Below are 17,390 nucleotides of genomic sequence, written 5' to 3'. Positions count from 1 at the left end.
GCTCCCAGCGTTCTCCTGACAATCTACTGGGGCCCTGTCTTCCTTTGAAAGCTGGGGTGTGGATCCCCACCCGTTGACCAGAATTGGGTGACTCGGGGAGCCCAGCCCTCTGTCCCTTCCATCCCTGGGGCTGGCTGCAGGAGGAAGTGGAGGAGTGCGCCGGGCCAGGGGGAGGGGACTGCGTGGGGGTGGAGCTTATCCCAGCCCTGCCCACTGAACCAGGTGGTAGAGGGGTTCAGCACCAGAAGGGAGGGGCAGCTCCTCCCTTTAACGTCCAAGGTGACCTCCGTGGCCTGGGGCAGCTGGAAGGAACATCCTGGGCGTGTGCTCTGCAGGGTGGGGGGATGGCGCGGGGCCAGGCTCAGTGAAAGAGGCATGATCTGAGGGGTGGGGTCACCAGAGAGCAGGCCCAGCTCCTCCTACTTCCTGGACAGGTGGAAATCTGGGGCCTGCATTTTCCCACCTGTGAGCTAAGTCCTGCTCTTTTCCTGGAGCTGCTGTGGGGCAAGCTGGTGACCAGGGTGAGGGGCAGGTGTGTGTTTGGTGTGTGTGTGTGCACATGTGTGCGTGCCCTGGGCAGGAGCAGGTGGGCAGCATCGGTGTGTAAGTCCAGCTGCCTGCAGCCGGCCTATTCCTTCTCACCACTGACCCCTGACTCTCGGGGAGGGCAGGCCAGCCCACCGCCCTTCGGTTGCCAGGTACGTTTTCAGTTAATGGAAAAGCCCTGGGTCACGTCCTTGCTCTAGTCACCCGGGGTCAGCGACCTCAGCTCAGTTTTCTTCTGCAAAGTGGATGCAGGCCCTCTACCTCGGAGGCAGAGATTAAGAATGCTTAGCCTGGAGGAAGGACATCCCGGGACCCTGGGGAGGGGCCATCACTGGAGACGGGGCTGCTGGTGGCTGGGTCCACCTGGGGAGGCCCGGACCAGGCCAGCTCGGGACAAAAACCCTCCCAGCAGAATCGGGAAGCACAGGGCCCCAGCTGCGGTGAGGCCTAGAGGGGCCTAGAAGGGTGGGTTGTGGGCAGTGAGAGGAAAGCCCAGGTTCCCCCCAGCACCTGTGCCTGCTGGGGCCCCTCCGAGGGGCCTCTCTGCTCAGCTTGGGGTCCAGCCCTGCGGGCCCTGGTGTCATGATCCCATCATCATGACCCCCTCCCAGGGCAGGGCCAGCCGGGACCCTCCCCACCCCCAGCTGGAGGGTGCTCGGACCTGCCTCCTTGCCGAGCTGCTCCTCTTAGGACCACAGACGTCCTTGGTGTTGGTGCCCAGTGGCACTCCCCCCTCCAGATAACAGAGGGTCCCATGGAGGAGCCTGTCACACCTGCTCCCCTGGGGAGGGGGTGACACCAGGAGTGGACCTAGCCCGGCCCCTCCTGTTACAACGTGGGGAGATAGAGGCCCAAGGGCCCTCTGCCTACTGGTGGGGTCAGCGGGTTTGCGGGGGGTCGCTGAGGCTTCCTAGGACCCCAGCCGATTCCAGCAGAGCCTACGTCCAGACGGGGTCCAGTGGGAACGACACTGTGGTGTCCCAGCCCTTCCACAGGGTCCTCTCGCCTCGGGGCACCAGGGTGGATATGACTGTGGAGCAGTGAGGAGTGGGGGCTTGCGCCCCTTCCCCAGAGCTGCCTGGGCACCTCAGTGCCCAGGCCCGAGGGGCAGTGGGCACCCTCCGCCCTCCCTGGAGAGGTGGGAGCACAAGGGGTGGCTCGCGGGAGCGCAGAGGCCAGGGGTAGGCGGTCACACAGCTGGACAGCCCCCCCAGCCCTCTGTAGGGGGAGCATCAGGGGCCGAGCTGAGCTCACCACCCCAGGGCCTGGAGGCCCCCCTCCCATGTGCTCCATGTCCTTGTAAATCAGTTTCCCCTCTATGGAGCGGGGGACATAATTTACATAAAGGGCGCATGTTCCCATGACCTCGTTCTCACCGCACTCAACAAGAGTTTTAGGATCTCTCTGCACATCTGGCTGCTCCCACCCACTAGGGAACATCCCTGGCGGGTCCCTCCTGCTGGGAGACCCCCCCAACCCGGCCCCGGCTGCCCTCTATCGCCCCTGGTGGCCGGCACAGGCACTGCGGCCCAGCCCTCGGCCTACACTGCATCCCTGGGACCCAACGGTGCCCGGCGAACCCCAATCCCCAGGCCTCACGTAGAGCCCTTGGACCGCCGTTTCTGCCCCTTGGGAGCAACGCTGTGCAGTGTTCGGACGTGCAGATCCCGCCTCTCCACCCACACCCCTGCGAGCCCTTGGGTTTCGGTGAACTCCACTCACCTCCTCCCGGCTCTCCGTTGTCAGCACTCCTGACATTGGGCCCCAAACCGCGCCCCCCCCCCCGGTTGTCACCCATCTACCCCGTCACTGGAACCAAGTCCGTTTGAGGGCTGGCCGGGGCCGGCATCCTCACTTTCTGGCCCTTAGGATCTGAAACTGTGAAGGGCTTCACCCATCTTCTCGCGAGATAAATTCCGGTATTTCCGGGGTTTGTTGCCGCGCTGAACAGGATCTTACTCTGTATTCTGTTTTCTAGTGGGTCATTGGCAGTCTTTAGAACTACAGATTTTTATAGGTTTTATACATTTCCTGTCATCGATATGACTTTATGGCCCACTTTGCCAAATTCTTATGATTGTGCTAATCTGTCTCTGGCCCTCTCAGCCTTCCTAAAGCCACAGGCTGGTCTGTCCCTTCCCCGCAGGTCTGAACACCTCTCACTCCTTTTGCTCACCTGATGGTATGGCCTGGGGTCCTCCAAGCTCTGCTGGGGTCAGGAGGAGCGAGTGACGATCTGATTCTCCATCTTTAAGGGAATTTGTTCATTCTTCCCACAAAGTTTACAGGGCCCAACCCAGGTCCTGTCCAGGTGGCCCAGCATGACGCAAGCCGAGCCCATGCCCCCAGTTCTAATGTGGAAGGACGGCCAGAAATACAGGCTGTCACATCAGGGCTGAGGAGACCAGCAACGCGGGGGAGGGGAGGCCTGGGCCGCTTGCTGGAATCCATCACTCTCCCTGCTCAGCTAGTACATTCTTAGCACGTGACCATTGCCAAGAAAGCGCCTTTCTGTACCCAGTTTCCCAAGAACTTACATCCAAGAGAGAGCTGAACTTTATCGAATGCTGTTTCTACTTCTAGCAAGACCATCGTGATTTTTCATGTCACCCAAACACATGGACACATTTTCTGATGTTAAACTGTCCTCTCATTTTAATCAGGTCCAAGTCCCATTGGATCAAGTGGGTTTTTTCTAAATATTTTTGAGACGCCGGCATATTTTACTCAGGCTTTCTGCATACATGTTGTGAGTCTGTAATTTTCTTTTCTCGTACTGCCCTCACCTGGTTGTAGAACCCAGTTGGGACTGGCCTCCTGAAATGAGTCGCGTTTCCTCTATTTAATGTTTCTGGAACATCTCACATCAGACAAGTTCCTGTGTCTTGGAAGTCTGGCCCAGCCCCCTTTACCGACACCTGTCCTAGGTGTTCCTGGTGACAGAGGGGGAGGTGGAGCTGTGACTACTGTTTGCATTTACTTGTTACTAGTTTATTCACATTTTTAATTTCTACTTACACTGATCCTGGCATTTTATGCTTTCCCAAAACATATCCATTTTTCTAAGTGTTCAAAGTTACTAGTACATAGCTGTTCCTAATACTCTCTTTTCTGTCTTATTCTCTGTGTCTGTAGTTAACCCTCCCATCTTCTGTATTGTTTTTTCTTGCTTCATGTTTAAAAAAATCATCAATCTTGTTAGAATATTCTTCTTTATTACTCTTCAAAGACGGAATTTTACGTTTGTTAAATGTTCCGTTATTCTCCATTCGCTGAGTGTGACGTTCATAGACTTAAACATAGATGTATACATATGTGAATAGAAATAAATGAATCTAGGCATAGGTATACACAGCATGTGTGTAAAGGTGATTAAAACATTATCACTGCTGTGTCTTGCTTTTGTATTGGCTTTTATATTAAAATCACCAGTTTAATCATTTCCGCCTGTTACACCCACCACAGCTTCACGAATCTGAGCCCCGACTGCTGGTGCATGGATGTGTGTATGTTTACATGCAGGCACGTACGATGCTTTTCACCCTGAAATAACAAAACTCACGGCCCGGCTTTCCTTCTGTTTACTTTGTACGCTTATACTTCTGTCCTTCCAGGAATGTCTTTCGTAAACAAAATGCGGTTGAAGCATGTTTAACGCAGTCTAGGAATCTGATTTTCGATCATCTGTAACAACTTCAATCAGGCTTTAATCTGCTTCCTTATCCTGCTCGACTCTTCCTTCCTTCCTGCCTTCCCCTGGAGAGGTGAAGTTCCCTCCCATCTGAACGTTAAACATCCTGCCAGCATTTTTGCGGAGGTCACAGTTTCTTATTCAGCTCCAACTGCACTAGAGTTTCGCTTCCTTTTATCAGTGTCTTTCTCTTCCCCACCTGCCTCAGCTCCCACCTCACCTGGCTTCCGCTGTGATTCTCTTAATCACTAGGTCATATGGGAAATGCAGTGACTACCTCACACTTTCCCTTCTTGCTGGGAAACTTCTCTGAGTGTATTTTCACGTCTGGTTCTCGGGCGGTGCCCACCGAGGCCCTGGACACCTGAGAATAAACGACCACTTTGCTTCTCAGTGACAGTTTAGCAGGACACACGATTCAAGGCCGTGAAATTCAAATTTCGACATCTCCTCTTCAACGTTTTGAAATCAACATCATCATCTTCTCGCTTTCAGTGTTTCTGCTGTGGAGTCAGGTGCCACTCTTGACTCCTGTTTATTTTTTCTGGGCATTGTAGCATTTCTCCTTGCCACTACTACTCTTTAAGTCCTTTGGACGAGGGCTTTTTTACTTTGTTTTATTTGCACTTGGAGTGCTTTCCATCTGAGACCATCCAGCTTTGCACCTGAGAACCTGCTGCCTTGTGTCAATGGGTTTTACCTTCTTTTTCTAGGACTTCAGACACACGGGTGTTAACACGTCCCTTGCCCGTTTCTACCGATCTTTCCTTTGTATCTTCTCTTTCTCAGCCTCCATGCTGCCTCCTGGGAGTGTCCTGAGCTGGAGAACCCACTGTGCAGCCTGATTCCTGCCACCCTCCCTCCGACTGCAGCGCCCACACCCTCCCGCTCAGTCCTGCCCCTGGTCCTTCCTGGCCTCTGCTTCTTCCTGCATCACGTTACCACCCCATCCCCAACCCCTTCCAGGTATGGACTATATTCATGTCCCTCAGAGTCTTAACACGGTGGCCCATTGATTCGGTTTCCTCTGCTCCTGGCTGCTCACTAGCTGTCTAAGGGGACAGGGCTTTCTAGAACCCACCCTATTTTGCCCCATGAGATCCTTCGCCCTTAGAGGCATCAGCTACCTGGGCTGGTGCTGGAGGGGAGGGCGAGGGGGCTACAGCCCAGACCTAAGTGTCCAGCGTGACAATCTGGGTCCAGCCCTCTCCATTGGCTCTACCCTGAAGATAGGGCCAGGGTAGGAGTAGGGGGGCACCCAGGCTGCCCCCAACAGCACCCCTGGCCTCCTCCCCTCGGGGCCATGCTGCCCCCACGCAGGCTCTAGGACTCAGCGCTTCCTCGGTCTCGGGGCACCACGCCCCTCTAGAGCACCGGGCACTGGGATAAAACCCAACTTTGCTTGTGTGGCACCCCGGTCCCCAGAGGGGCACAGGGGCCAAACGGGCCTCTCCGGTCAGGCGCGTTCATGGCAGCAGGCCCAGGAGGCCACCCCGCAGGGCCCACACGAAGCAGTGAACACAAGGCCTTGAGGAAGTGGTTGCTCCTTTCTTAACTTACTGGGTTTCACATGGTACCGAAGCGCCCACCCAGAGGCCCCTCAGGGTCCCGCAGTCCCGAGTCAGGGCTTCCCGGGCTGGGCAGGAGGCGGGCAGCCCTCCAGCGCCCAGGGGTGCAGTGGGCATGTCTGGCTGCCCATAAATACCTTTCCATAAATACGGCCCAGCTGTTTCCAGGTAAACAGGCTGAGCTGCAGCAGTCCCCGGGCCTAGCACCAGAAGAACCTGCTCCGAGGGCAGGGGCCCCACGCCCGCACCTGCACCCACACCTGCCCGCAGTCCCGCCCCAGGGCGCCGGCCGGGGGCTTCCTCCACACTGTGGCCCCGCGCCGGTGCCCCGGTGCTGCAGAGTGCGGCTGGGCAGGGCCTCCCTCCTCGTGGCCAGACGATCCTTGCAGCTGCACGACTGTCCCCAGGCCTCGGAGACAAGGGCGGGGCAGGAGTCCCGGCCCCCGGCGTCCCTCCTCTGTGGTCACCAAGGCCCCTGGGTCCTCTCAGCGGCCCCTGGGAGACAGGCCTCGGCGGGCGCTGCCCCTGAGCTACTGCTTCTCTGCGCTGCTGCTGCTGAGACCGGGGCGGTGGGAGGCTGACTGTGAAGCCACTGAAGGGGCAGGAGACGAGCAGGTCACCCCGGGGCAGGGGCAGACTCTCCACGTTTTCAGAGCTCTGGGCTCAGGACTCCCCTCCTGTCCTTCCAGCCCCAGCCCGACAGAGGGGGGCAGCCCAGCCGCTCCTCCCCAGCTGCCCCCGACGCCTCGTCTCTGCGGTCCAGATTCTGGAATGCCCAGCACCCAGTGGGGCCCAGATCACACGCAAGTGCCCCATTCTCACCCCTCCTCTGGCCTCAGTCTGCTGGTAACGAACACGCGATGCCACCAAATGCCACCCTCCTGGCAAAGTGGGGATGCCCCCGGCCCCCTTACCTGGGCCCAGGGCTGTGGATGGGGTCTCGGGGAACTGGGAGGGCCCACCTGAAGGCAGACAGACACGCTACTGCCCCACCCTTTGGTGGGTAACAGAAACGGGGCAGCGAGGCCTGCAGGGACCCCCACTCCCACCCTGCAGGGCCTCTCCCCACCTCACTCCTATGCAAATGATGGGGCTCTCCCGCTCCCCAAAGGCAAGTCCCCAGCCCTGCCTGCTGGAAGAGGGGCCGGGAGGTGGGACTTCGGGCTGGATGGGGAGGGACTAAGCAGGGTCCACTCCAGGACAGAAGGCAGCGAGGCCCTGCCTGTCCTCCTTCCCAGCAGGGCTCTGCTCAAGCAGACGGGGCCTCAGGCAGGTGAACCCCCAGCTCCTGACCCTCGCTGAAGGTCAAGGCCGCCCAGGACGCCTGCGGCGCAGTACCATACCTGACCACCAGGTGCCGCCATGGACAGCGTTCATCCCAGCACCAGCCCCCCAGGTTCTGCCTCCACCTGCCCCACCCCACCCCTCTGCAGGAGGTGGGATCCTTCCCCTAAAGGTGCTTAACAGTTTGGGGCCAGGGCTGCCTCGACGAGGCTCAAGAAGATGCACACACAGTATGAAGACCACGGCTGGGGTCCCCAAGCCAAGGAGCCCAGGCTGGAATCCCCGCTCACAGCCTGGCTCCCCCTTCGCCCCGTCGCAGGGCCTGCCGGCACAGGCCCCAAGCCAGCCTCTGCTCTCGCTTGGCAGACACGACCTCTCGGTGCTGCCTCTTCCCAGGCGCAGGCTGGGCCTGGGGGAGGGGACCAGGACACCAGAGGAGCACAGCTGGCCGGAGGGGCAGGGCACCCCGAGCTCTGCCTGCAGACAGCACATTCCCCCAGAGGCTCAGGGGGCTGAGAGGCCACGGTGTCATCACGGCACCTTCCCCGACCCTGCCCATGGGTGCAAACAGGAACACGAATGCACTGGAGCACAGGCATGCCGTGAAGCACACGTGCGCATGGGAGCACACACAGGCACTGGCACGCACACACTGGGACACACGCAGGTGCTAGCGTGCACAGACGGGAGCACACGCCTGTGCTACTGCACAGACATGCACGGGCGCACCGTCGTGCCCTGGTTCACACACACACAGGGCGAGGAAGGGGTGGGGCGGTGGGCTGTGTCTGCGCCCACCCACACTGGATCACCCAGCCCTGCCCGTGGGGTCTCCGCCCTCTGCAGTTTGAGCCCACCCCAGCCGCTGTCTGGGCCTGGAGTCAGCAGGGCACGGCTGGCTGGCCCACGGCCGAGTCCGGCCCCGTGGTCCAAGGGCTGGAAGGTTCACACTTGGCCCGTGAGAGGCCTGCAGATACCACGGGTGCCGCGCTGGGTTGGTGACCTTTGGCCCAGCCAGCAGAGAGTCGTCCCTCTCTCCCCCGAGCCTGACTCACCCTGCTGGCACATGGGCCCCATGTAGCCGTCCACGCAGTGGCACTGCCCACTGACAGCGTCGCAGTCAGCCCCACCCCCGCAGGAGCAGCGCAAGGCACAGCCTGGCCCGAAGAAGCCGCTTCTGCAGCCTGAGGGCACAAGACACGGGAGAGACGGGCCTGAGTGCCACTCCCGTCTGCCTGCGGCAGAGACCCCAGGCTTCGGGCCGCCCCGTGGGGGATGTGCGGGAGCAAGGACCTCGGGCCTCAGCTTCCCTGTCCTGCAGGAGCTCTCACATGGGAAAGCGCAGGGCACCAGGCACCGGCCCAGGATCACTGCCCCGCCTTCCCGCCCAGCCCCCGGCTGGCAAAGGGGAGCCGGTGGTCAGGGATGCTCCCTCCAGGGCGAGACGGCCAAGAGCCACGAGAACGTGTGTGGAGCCCCCAGGGCCGGCGCCTCCTCCCGGGCACGTCTGGGAGGCTGGCACGTTTCCTTCCCACCTAACTGGGCCCACGCCCAAGGGAGAGGCTAACCGGGGACTCAGGTGGGGGCCAGAGGGTGGGACTGGCCTTGACAACCCAAGCAGGAGCTCCGTGCTGGGGCCCCTGCAGAGGGAGGGGTTGGGCACGGTGCCCAGGCCACACGTGGCACAGGTGGGGCTCCTTCAACACGGTCAAAAACACTGACAGAGACCCGCGCCCATGCCCCCCACCAAGCGGGACCCCAGACTCACCCAGGTCACAGGTGGCCCCCATGAGCCCCGGGGGGCATATGCAGTGGCCGGTGACAGGGTCGCAGGGCACCCCATCCTCGCAGTCACACTGCTGGTTGCAGCCTTCTCCAAATGAGCCCGGCTCACACCCTGGTGGGGGCAGTGGGCTTAGCATCACCTGTCCCGTACCCGGGGGTGAGGGGCCGGATGGAGAACGTGGGCGCACGGACCACTCACCCTTCTCGCAGAACTGGCCGCGGAAGCCGGCAGGGCAGAGGCACCTGCCACTGACGGGGTCGCAGGCGGCGCCATGCTGACACTCGCACGTCCCCCGGCAGCCAGCCCCGTGGAAGCCAGCGGGACAGGCTGAGGGAGACCCGGGTTGGAGCTCCTGACTCAGTTTGCCCAGAGTGAGCAAAGGACCGGGTCAGGGGCCCAGCTCCCCTGTCCTCCCACCCAGGCCCGGCCCTGAGCCGGGACCTCTGGCCCGGGAGCCCCACCAAAGCTGGGGTCAGGCCTCATCTCATCGGGCCCCCGCGGGGAGTGACACGGAAAGCGGAGGAGCGGATGCCGGGACAGGGGCCGCCCCCACAACTCACGGTGCTCGCAGGCCTGGCCGTAGAAGCCGGGGCCGCAGTGGCAGGCGCCCGACGACGGCTCACAGGTGCCGTGGTTGCGGCAGGAGCATTCCAGGCGGCAGGCGGCACCGTAGCGCCCGGCGGGGCAGGCTGGGGAGGGGGCCGGTGGGTCAGCCTCCTGCCACGGGAGAGCAGGGGGCACGGGCTGGCCCCTGGGCACTAGCCTGATCCGCGGGAGCCCGGCAGCCTCGCCCGGCCCTACAGCAACCTGCAGCCCCCGCAAACACCCTCGAGCTATGGCCCCCCTCGGGAGTCCAGGGCCCCCCATCCTGCCACCACCACATCGGGTACGGCCTCGCTCCCCTGCAGGTACCACCCCTGCAGCTCACACGGCGATGTGGCCCCCAGGCTGTCCCGGACAGACACTCACCCAGCTCGCAGTGCAGCCCAGTCCAGCCCAGGCCGCAGGAGCAGCTGCCGCTGGCGGCGTGGCACAGGCCCCCGTTCCTGCAGGAGCACATGTGCTCACAGTTCACACCAAACCGGTTCTGGGGGCAACCTGGGGACAGTCGGGAACTGCTCAGAGCTCTGGCCCAGGGACGCAACCCCCAGATCTGACAGTCATTCAACAAGCACTCCCTGGGCCTCTCAGAACCAGTCCCTGCCCCCTGGGCACACACGCGCCAGGAAACAACACCAACCACATCCTGCCCATTCATCCATCCTCCGCAGATGCCGGGCCTGGTCGGCGCTGAGGATAACAGGATGAAAGGGACCAGGGCCCGCCAGGGGCTGTGAGTGCCTGCCCAGCTGGCGGGAGGGGGTCAGGGAAGTCTTCCTGGAGGTGGCAGCACAGAGGAGGCTGGGCAACCCTGCACTCTAGGTGGCCCCTGTTCACACGCTGATTGACCCATGGCTACCGTCCTTCCCTGCGGGCCTCGGGGAGTGTGACCGGCCCCTGGACGAGGACCAGAGGGCGGCAGGGGGCTCAGATCTACCAGGGTGCGGGGCCAGGCCAAGCAGGGCCTTGAGGACCGTGCATGCCACTGCAAGCATGAGCCCCACCACAGTCCCCAGGGACTGCCCCAGCTCCCCACCATGGGCTGGGCTCCAGGCCTCCCTCTCTGTGGGGTCCCTGGCCACTGGGCCCGGTAGAAAGGCCAGAGGGACCCCAACCCAAGAGGACATCAGCCAGAAAGGACGAAACAGCCGCCTGACCCCTCCTGCTGGGGGGGGGCTCTGGGTCAGAACGGGTTCATCCCCCACTGGCCACAGGGAACTGGACAGGTCACTTGATGGCCTGAGCCTTGGAGTCACAGGTCAAGACAAGGCGTGGGATGCTATTGGATGACCCAATGACCCGAGTGGACGCTGCTGTCAACACAAGCTAGACCCTCACTTATCCTCAGGGTACTTGGGGGATTAATGGCGGGGACCCAGTTCTCCGCCAGTGACCCCAGGGCTTCACCCCATCACCCTCCCCCCGAGGCTGAGGGAGTGATACCCATGAAGTATCCAAGGCAGCAGGGGGAGCAGGCTCTCACCGTGCTCACAGTGGACGCCGGTCCTCCCGGGGGGGCAGGAGCAGGTGCCGGTCACGGGGTCACAAGCCGCCCCCTGCCCACAACTGCACACGTGGGCACAGCGGGGGCCAAAGCGGCCGTGTGGACAGGCTGCCAGGAGGAAATGGGAGGGTGGCCACTCCAGGCAGGATCCCCCCTCTCTCTGCCGTGTCAACCTGGGACAGGGCAGGATGGGCCAGGGAAGGCGGGGTGGGGAGACTCGCTTGTCTGCCCAGATGCGGCAGGGCTGCCTGCTGCCACGCCCCCTGCCTGCTGGCTCTGCTGGGGGCCGGCCTGCGCTGCACTTCCCGTGACTCACGGTGGCCCCCCGCCCACCCCGCCAGCCCAGCCAGGATTCCAGATGATTGGAAAGGCCCCACCTGGCTCAGGGAAAGGCCATTCTCTCGGCAGCATGCCCAGCTGGCCTCTGCACGGCCCCTGGTGGACACGGCCTGAGCCGGGGCACAGCACACGGCCAGGCAGAGCTGGCCGGCAGGGATGCTTTGGTCACATGGAACCCCCAGCTCAGCCCGGCCTGCGGCCAGGCCCCGGGGGGCGGGCCCAAGAAGGGGGTGGTCAGGGGCTGTCCTCCCCGCAGGCTGGCTAACCCTAACCACCGAGGCGCAGGGAGGAGCTGCCCCTGCCCTCACCCTGGCCACTCACCGAGGCTGCAGTCCGTTCCGAGGAACCCAGGTGGGCAGTGGCAGGCCCCTGTGGCCGCGTCACAGGAGCCCCCGTTGAGACACCCACACAGCTGCTCACAGCCGGGCCCGAACCGCCCGGGCGGGCACCCTGCAGGGGGAGGGGCCAGCTGCCAGGGGCCAGGGGGCTCACAAAGCCCCTGACCTCCCACGTCATCCTTCCCGAGGGCCCAGCGGGCAGCATGGGCACACTCACGTTGCTGGCAGCCGGCACCGTGGTAGCCAGCAGCACACACGCAGGCCCCTGAGGCAGGGTGGCAGGCCTGGTCCTCGCCGGGACACTGACACTTCTGCCCACAGTTCTCCCCAAAGGCACCGGGCGGGCAGGCTGGGGTGAGGAGGCAGGAGGGCAGTGCCGGCCCTGCCTGGAGTGGGCATCCTCCCGGGAGTCGCCTCCCGGAGCCCCTCCTGGGGGTAGAGGTTTGGGGCCCAGCACAGGGGCACATGTGGCCTGAGCCACCCACTGCCCAAGGGCCCGCCCAGGTTGGTCACCTACCCTGCTCACAGCCGGGCCCAGTGAAGCCTGGGGGACAGTGACACTCTCCGGTGACATGGTGGCAGGCAACGCCGGGTGGGCACTGGCAGCGCTGGGCACAGGCCTCTCCAAACCAGCCGGGCGGGCAGGCTGCAGGGAGGCATGGGCCCGGAGGGGTCATCGTGTGAAGGGCCCAGCCCCACCCAGAGCACCAGCGGAGCTGGGGGCTCGCCATTCTCACACCGCAAGCCCCTCAATCCCGGCGGGCAGAGGCATGCCCCGGTGACGCGGTGGCAGGCGGCACCCCCCCCCCCGCCGGCGGGCACAGTTCTCCTCTCACAGAGAACCCGAACGCGCCCTTGGGACAGGCTGCGGGGAAAGAGGCGGGCGGGCTGCTCGGGGCGGCTCCCTGGACAGAGGCGGGGAGGCCCCGGGAGCTCAGCCCACAGCCCTGCCCCCTGCCTGTCCGTTGCCCACCCCGGGGAGGCCTCCACACCCTGGCGTGAGCCGAGGCCACACCGGAGGGGCCCTAACCCGCCCCACTCACGGCTCTGGCACTCATCCCCGGTCCAGCCGGCTGGGCAGCGGCAGTGGCCTGTGTGCCGGTCACAGAGGCCGCCGTGGAGGCACCCGCAGACGTGCTGGCAGCCGGCTCCGGAGAACCCCGGGGGGCACTCTGCAGAGGCTGGGGCAGGGGAAGGGACCGGTGAGGGTCCAGCCCCTGGGGCCCAGGACATCCCCGCCCGCCCCTGCTTCCCGCACCCAGAGCCTCGGATCCCGTGTCCTTGGGAGGGAGGGGTGCCCAGTGGGCTGGTGACACTGCAGGCCACACCCCAGGACCCTGACCCCCAGCTCCAGGCAGCCACAGGGGCAGGGGCTGCACCGAGGCAGGCCGGGGCGCTGGCCCTGGGTTCCAGACCCCAGGGTCCCTCCTTCCTCCTCCGCCCGCCTGCCGGCGCTCACCCTCCTCACAGGCCAGCCCAGCCCAGCCCTCGGGGCAGATGCAGTGGCCTGAGACGGGGTCACAGGTGCCCCGGTTCAGGCAGAGGCAGGAATGCTGGCAGTCCTTGCCGTAGAGGCCCGCGGGGCAGGCTGGGGACGGAGAGAGAAGTGACCTGCAGCATCCCCGCCGGCCAGGCCGGGGGCCTGAACCCTCCGAGGGCCAGCCCACTGGACCTGCAGGCCCGCCCCAAAGGGCAGGGACCTAGGGCTGCCTCTAGGACGACCTGCTCCAGGGCTCCCCGGGCCCCGCTGCCCAGCCTCCGGGGGCTCAGGGCTGAAGGGTGTGGTCCTAAGCCTTCCTCCCCTGCCCCGGTGCCCCATGGCGGGGGCATGGCCCCCACCCTCCCTGCCCTCCATTCCCAGTGAGCTGTGTGTCCACCTCGCGCCCGACACCGTGTGACCTTGCACGGCCCAGGGAGGGGCAAGCATGTTGCCTGACCCCAGACTCCTGGGCAGGGCTTACCCTGTAGGCAGGTGGGCCCCATCCAGCCAGGGCCACAGTGACACTGCCCGTGGACAGGATCACAGGAGGCCCCATTAAAGCAGGAGCAGGCCTGGCTGCAGTTGTGGCCGTACGTGTGGGCTGGGCAGGCTGCAGGAGAGAGGAGCGGTCAGGGGCCGGAGGGACAGACCCCGGGAGGGGCTGCAGCAGATGGTCCCGGGCTGCTGTGGTCCATCTGCCCCTCCCTCTGGCCTGGGCACCAGTCAGGGTGGCCACAGATAAGGACTGACCCTAACCCTAACGGGCAGCACCCAGGGCTGATGGGGGCCTCACGCACTCTGGGCACAGCGGGGACCCCGACGGCCAGGAGGGCAGAGGCAGGAGCCGTTTACGGCGTCGCAGGGCACCCCGCTGCTGCAGTCACAGGCGCGGTGGCAGTCCACTCCGAAGAAGCCGGCAGGGCAGGCTGCAGGCAGGGGGCGGTGATGGGAGATGGCCAGGGGTTACGGGTCCCCACCCACACGCCCGGCCACCCCGGCCTGCACCCTGGCTCACCGCGCTCACAGAAGGTTCCCCTCCAGCCGGCCGGGCAGGTGCAGGCCCCACTGACATGGTCACAGGCTGCCCCGTGCTCACACTGGCACTGCCGCCCACAGCCCGGCCCGAAGTAGCCCTGGGGACACCCTGAGACACCAGACCATCAGCTGGGGGGACGGTGAGCCTGACCTAATCCTCCCCAGGCCTCCACCACCACCGGGCCAGGGCCCGGGACTGTGGGGCGGGAGGAGCCCCTCCACACCCAAGGCCTCTGCACCCGTCCCCCAGGCAGGAACCGAGCCCCAAGCCCTGGGGAGGAGGGAGCCCCAGGCCCACCCAGACCCACCAACCCGGCCAGGGCAAGGCCCTCGTTCCTTAGCAGACACCTTCCTCCCCTTCTCCAGGTGCCAGGTGTCCTGTGGGGCGCAACCGGCCCCACCTCTCCCTGCTGCGCCAGGTGGGCCTTCTGTTGGGCCCAGGCAGGTGGGAGGGTGGAGCCTGGCCCAGGCTGGGGAGGGATGGGGGTGGGCTCAGGCAAGGAGACTCCCTGTTTGTCCAGGAACAGGAAGGCAGGACTAGGTCCCCGACACTTGGGCACGTGCACACGCGCGTATGCATGTGCGTGTGCGTGCGTGTGCGTGCGTGTGCGCGTGCGGGTGTGCACGTGCACGTGTGCGGGCGGGGCCGGGACTCACGCTGCTCGCACCACAGGCCCACATAGCCGGCCTCACACAGACACAGGCCGCTGATGGCGTCGCAGCTCCCGTGGCCTGCGCTGCAGTTGCAGGTGTGGCTGCAGTTGGGGCCCCAGTGGCCGCTGTCACAGGCTGCAACAGGGGCCGGGTCACCCTGTGCAGGTGACCACAGCCACGATGGGGTCCAGGGCCCTCCCCGGGGCCTGGGCGGAGGCTTCCCCAGGGCAGGGCAGGGACGCTTGCACACCAGGCCGCCTACCTCTCTGGCAGCTGAGGCCGGTCCACCCTGGGGCGCAGCTGCAGTGGCCAGTCACCGGGTGGCAGAGCCCGTCGTTGACGCAGGAGCATCGCATCTGGCAGCTGGGCCCAAACCACCCTGCTGGGCAAGCTGCAGGGAGGGCAGGGTGAGCACACTGGGGACATGGACACGGGGGCAGGGGGACATGGGTACGGGACACAGGGGTGGGACACGGGGATCACAGGCGGGGCCGAGGTCGGGGCGGCGGGCACTCACTGTCCTGGCAGCGGCTGCCCGTGAAGCCGGGGCGGCACAGGCAGGCTCCGGTCTCAGGCTCACAGGAGGCACCATGCTCGCACGCCGGACAGATCTCCTGGCAGCCGAGCCCCCAGCGACCCTCAGGACAATCTAGCCCCACCACAGCCAGTCAGTCTCCCCTGGGGCCTTGCTGGGCCCATCGGGGAGCAGGAATTTCTGTTCCCACCTGAGCTGTCCCGGAGGAGGGAGAGGGACAGGTCACGGGAACCCCCAGCCTCCTCATGGGTGGCAGGCTACAGGGCGTCCATCCCCAGAAAGGGAGCACCTGCCCTAGAATGGCTCAACAGGCAAAAGAGGGGCACCCAGAGTGAACAGGTGTCTAGAGGACAAGCCACAGGCCCGGGGAGGGCTGGGGGCCGCTGGTCAACCTGTCTCCACGGCTGACAGTTCCTAGCGTGTGCACCCTCTGTGGGCATGGCCACAGGGCGCCCACAGGTGCCCACGTCCAGACCCAAGGCTGGTTGGTGTGAGCTCTCGCAGTTGCTGTGGACTGGCCTGGGGTCTGCAGGGCTCCAGGGCTGAGGCCAGGGCTCCCCAAACACAGCTCAGTGCTGGGGTCCCCAAACACAGCCCAGAGTTGGGGTCCCCAAATATAGGATCCAGGCTGGGCTCCCCAAACACAGCCCGGGGCTGGGGTCCCCAAACACGGCCTGGGGCTGGGGTCCCAAAATGGGATCCAGGCTGGGCTCCCCAAACACGGCCAGGAGTCATGCAGCCCAGGGCGGTTAGGAGAGCCCGGGACAAGGCTGCCACTCACCTGCCCCACAGTCAGCCCCGGTCCTCCCAGGAGGGCACAGGCACCGCCCCGTGACCAGGTCGCAGGGGGCGCCCTCGCAGGAGCAGGAGCCTGAGCAGTTCCTGCCGAACGTCCCGGCCGGGCACTCTGCGGGGGAGGGCGGGGGGCCTCAGCCACCACCACGAGGAGCTGCCGTCCTCCCCTTGCGGCCCCGCCCCGCCCCAGGCACCCGCCCCGGCACCTGCCCCCTGCCCCAGCAGCGTTGCTGGACACAGCTGCGGTCCCCTGGGTGACGAGGGCGGTCACGGGAGCGGGCAGGAGATGGGGGACATGGAGCAGGACGAGGAGGGGCCTGCTTGGGCTGACCCTCCTTGGGGAGTGGTGGTGAGGGGCGGCCTGGAGACCACAGGCCAGCAGGGCTCGGGGGGCGGGCAGCCAGGACCCTGGAGAGCGGGCGCAGGGCTGCCTCTGCCTTCCTCTCACTTTGGTGCACCCTGGGGACCCCCTGCTGGTCACCCCCGTGTTCAGGAATGAGCGGCCAGGCAGCTCCGGGCCCACAGCAGGGCTTCGGGAAAGAATGCAGGGGCCGCGGAGCCTCGCCCCACCCGTGAGGGCTGCAGTGGCCACTCTGGTGGCCTTGCAGGGCGCCGCGCCAGACCTCACACCTGCCCTGGCTGGGGAGGCAACGCGGTGGAGGGAGGGCCCTGCCAGCCCCAGCACCGTGTGGCTGCCCCAGTGCTGCTGGAGGGAAAGCTCCCAGCTCAGGAAGGCCAGCACGGACCTGGAGAGGGCGGGCGGAGGCACCCTCCACACCAAAGAATCAGAGCCCACCCCGCACCCAAACACCCAGCGGGGCTGAGAACTGAGGACGCTCCCTGCCTGAGGGGCGTGAGGTGTCAGGGGGTGGGCGGGCGCCAGGCCTGGGGTCTCCCTGGGCCCCGAGATGGGCTCCGGACAAAGAACACACCCTGGTGAACTGTTGCCGTGAGGGCCCATGGCGTGCGGGCACAGGCCCGCCCACTGGACCGCAGGTGCAGCGCAGGGCACTCACCCAGGCACCCACGCAGTGCGGACCGGGGCGGGCAGGGAGGTCCGGCGGGGCCGGATGGAGCTGTCCCGCCACCTAGGGGAGCCCCCGCTCCACTGACTGGGGGCAGACGCGTGTTTGGGGGTTAATACTTTCCAGACCTAACAGCAGCGGGGAGCCCGTTACTGCTGTAAAAATATGTGTGTCATTTCCTGTGGCTCATCCTTGGGGCCCTGGAGGCTT

General features: G+C 64.7%; 1 protein-coding gene across 1 annotated transcript in view; it reads right to left on the bottom strand.

The window, feature by feature from the left end:
• Positions 1–6,281: 6,281 nt before the first annotated feature.
• MEGF6 (multiple EGF like domains 6) overlaps positions 6,282–17,390 on the bottom strand; it is a 37,584-nt gene continuing 26,475 nt past the window's right edge. The window contains exons 17-35 of the mRNA XM_060295528.1: positions 16,142–16,267; positions 15,343–15,474; positions 15,088–15,216; positions 14,829–14,960; positions 14,152–14,280; positions 13,934–14,062; positions 13,618–13,746; positions 13,116–13,244; positions 12,700–12,837; positions 12,174–12,302; positions 11,874–12,005; positions 11,640–11,768; positions 10,959–11,087; positions 9,845–9,973; positions 9,436–9,564; positions 9,074–9,202; positions 8,858–8,986; positions 8,145–8,273; positions 6,282–6,767 (exon numbers count right to left, since the gene is read on the bottom strand). Coding sequence (XP_060151511.1) covers positions 6,469–6,767; positions 8,145–8,273; positions 8,858–8,986; positions 9,074–9,202; positions 9,436–9,564; positions 9,845–9,973; positions 10,959–11,087; positions 11,640–11,768; positions 11,874–12,005; positions 12,174–12,302; positions 12,700–12,837; positions 13,116–13,244; positions 13,618–13,746; positions 13,934–14,062; positions 14,152–14,280; positions 14,829–14,960; positions 15,088–15,216; positions 15,343–15,474; positions 16,142–16,267 — 2,636 coding nt within the window. The 3' untranslated portion in view covers positions 6,282–6,468. The remainder of the gene's footprint in view (positions 6,768–8,144; positions 8,274–8,857; positions 8,987–9,073; positions 9,203–9,435; positions 9,565–9,844; positions 9,974–10,958; positions 11,088–11,639; positions 11,769–11,873; positions 12,006–12,173; positions 12,303–12,699; positions 12,838–13,115; positions 13,245–13,617; positions 13,747–13,933; positions 14,063–14,151; positions 14,281–14,828; positions 14,961–15,087; positions 15,217–15,342; positions 15,475–16,141; positions 16,268–17,390) is intronic.

The sequence above is a fragment of the Globicephala melas genome, chromosome 1 (genome assembly GCF_963455315.2).
Source record: "Globicephala melas chromosome 1, mGloMel1.2, whole genome shotgun sequence".
Lineage (NCBI taxonomy): Eukaryota > Metazoa > Chordata > Mammalia > Artiodactyla > Delphinidae > Globicephala > Globicephala melas.
The sequence above is the reverse complement of the archived record's forward strand: the minus strand, read 5'-3'. Positions and strand labels throughout refer to the sequence as shown.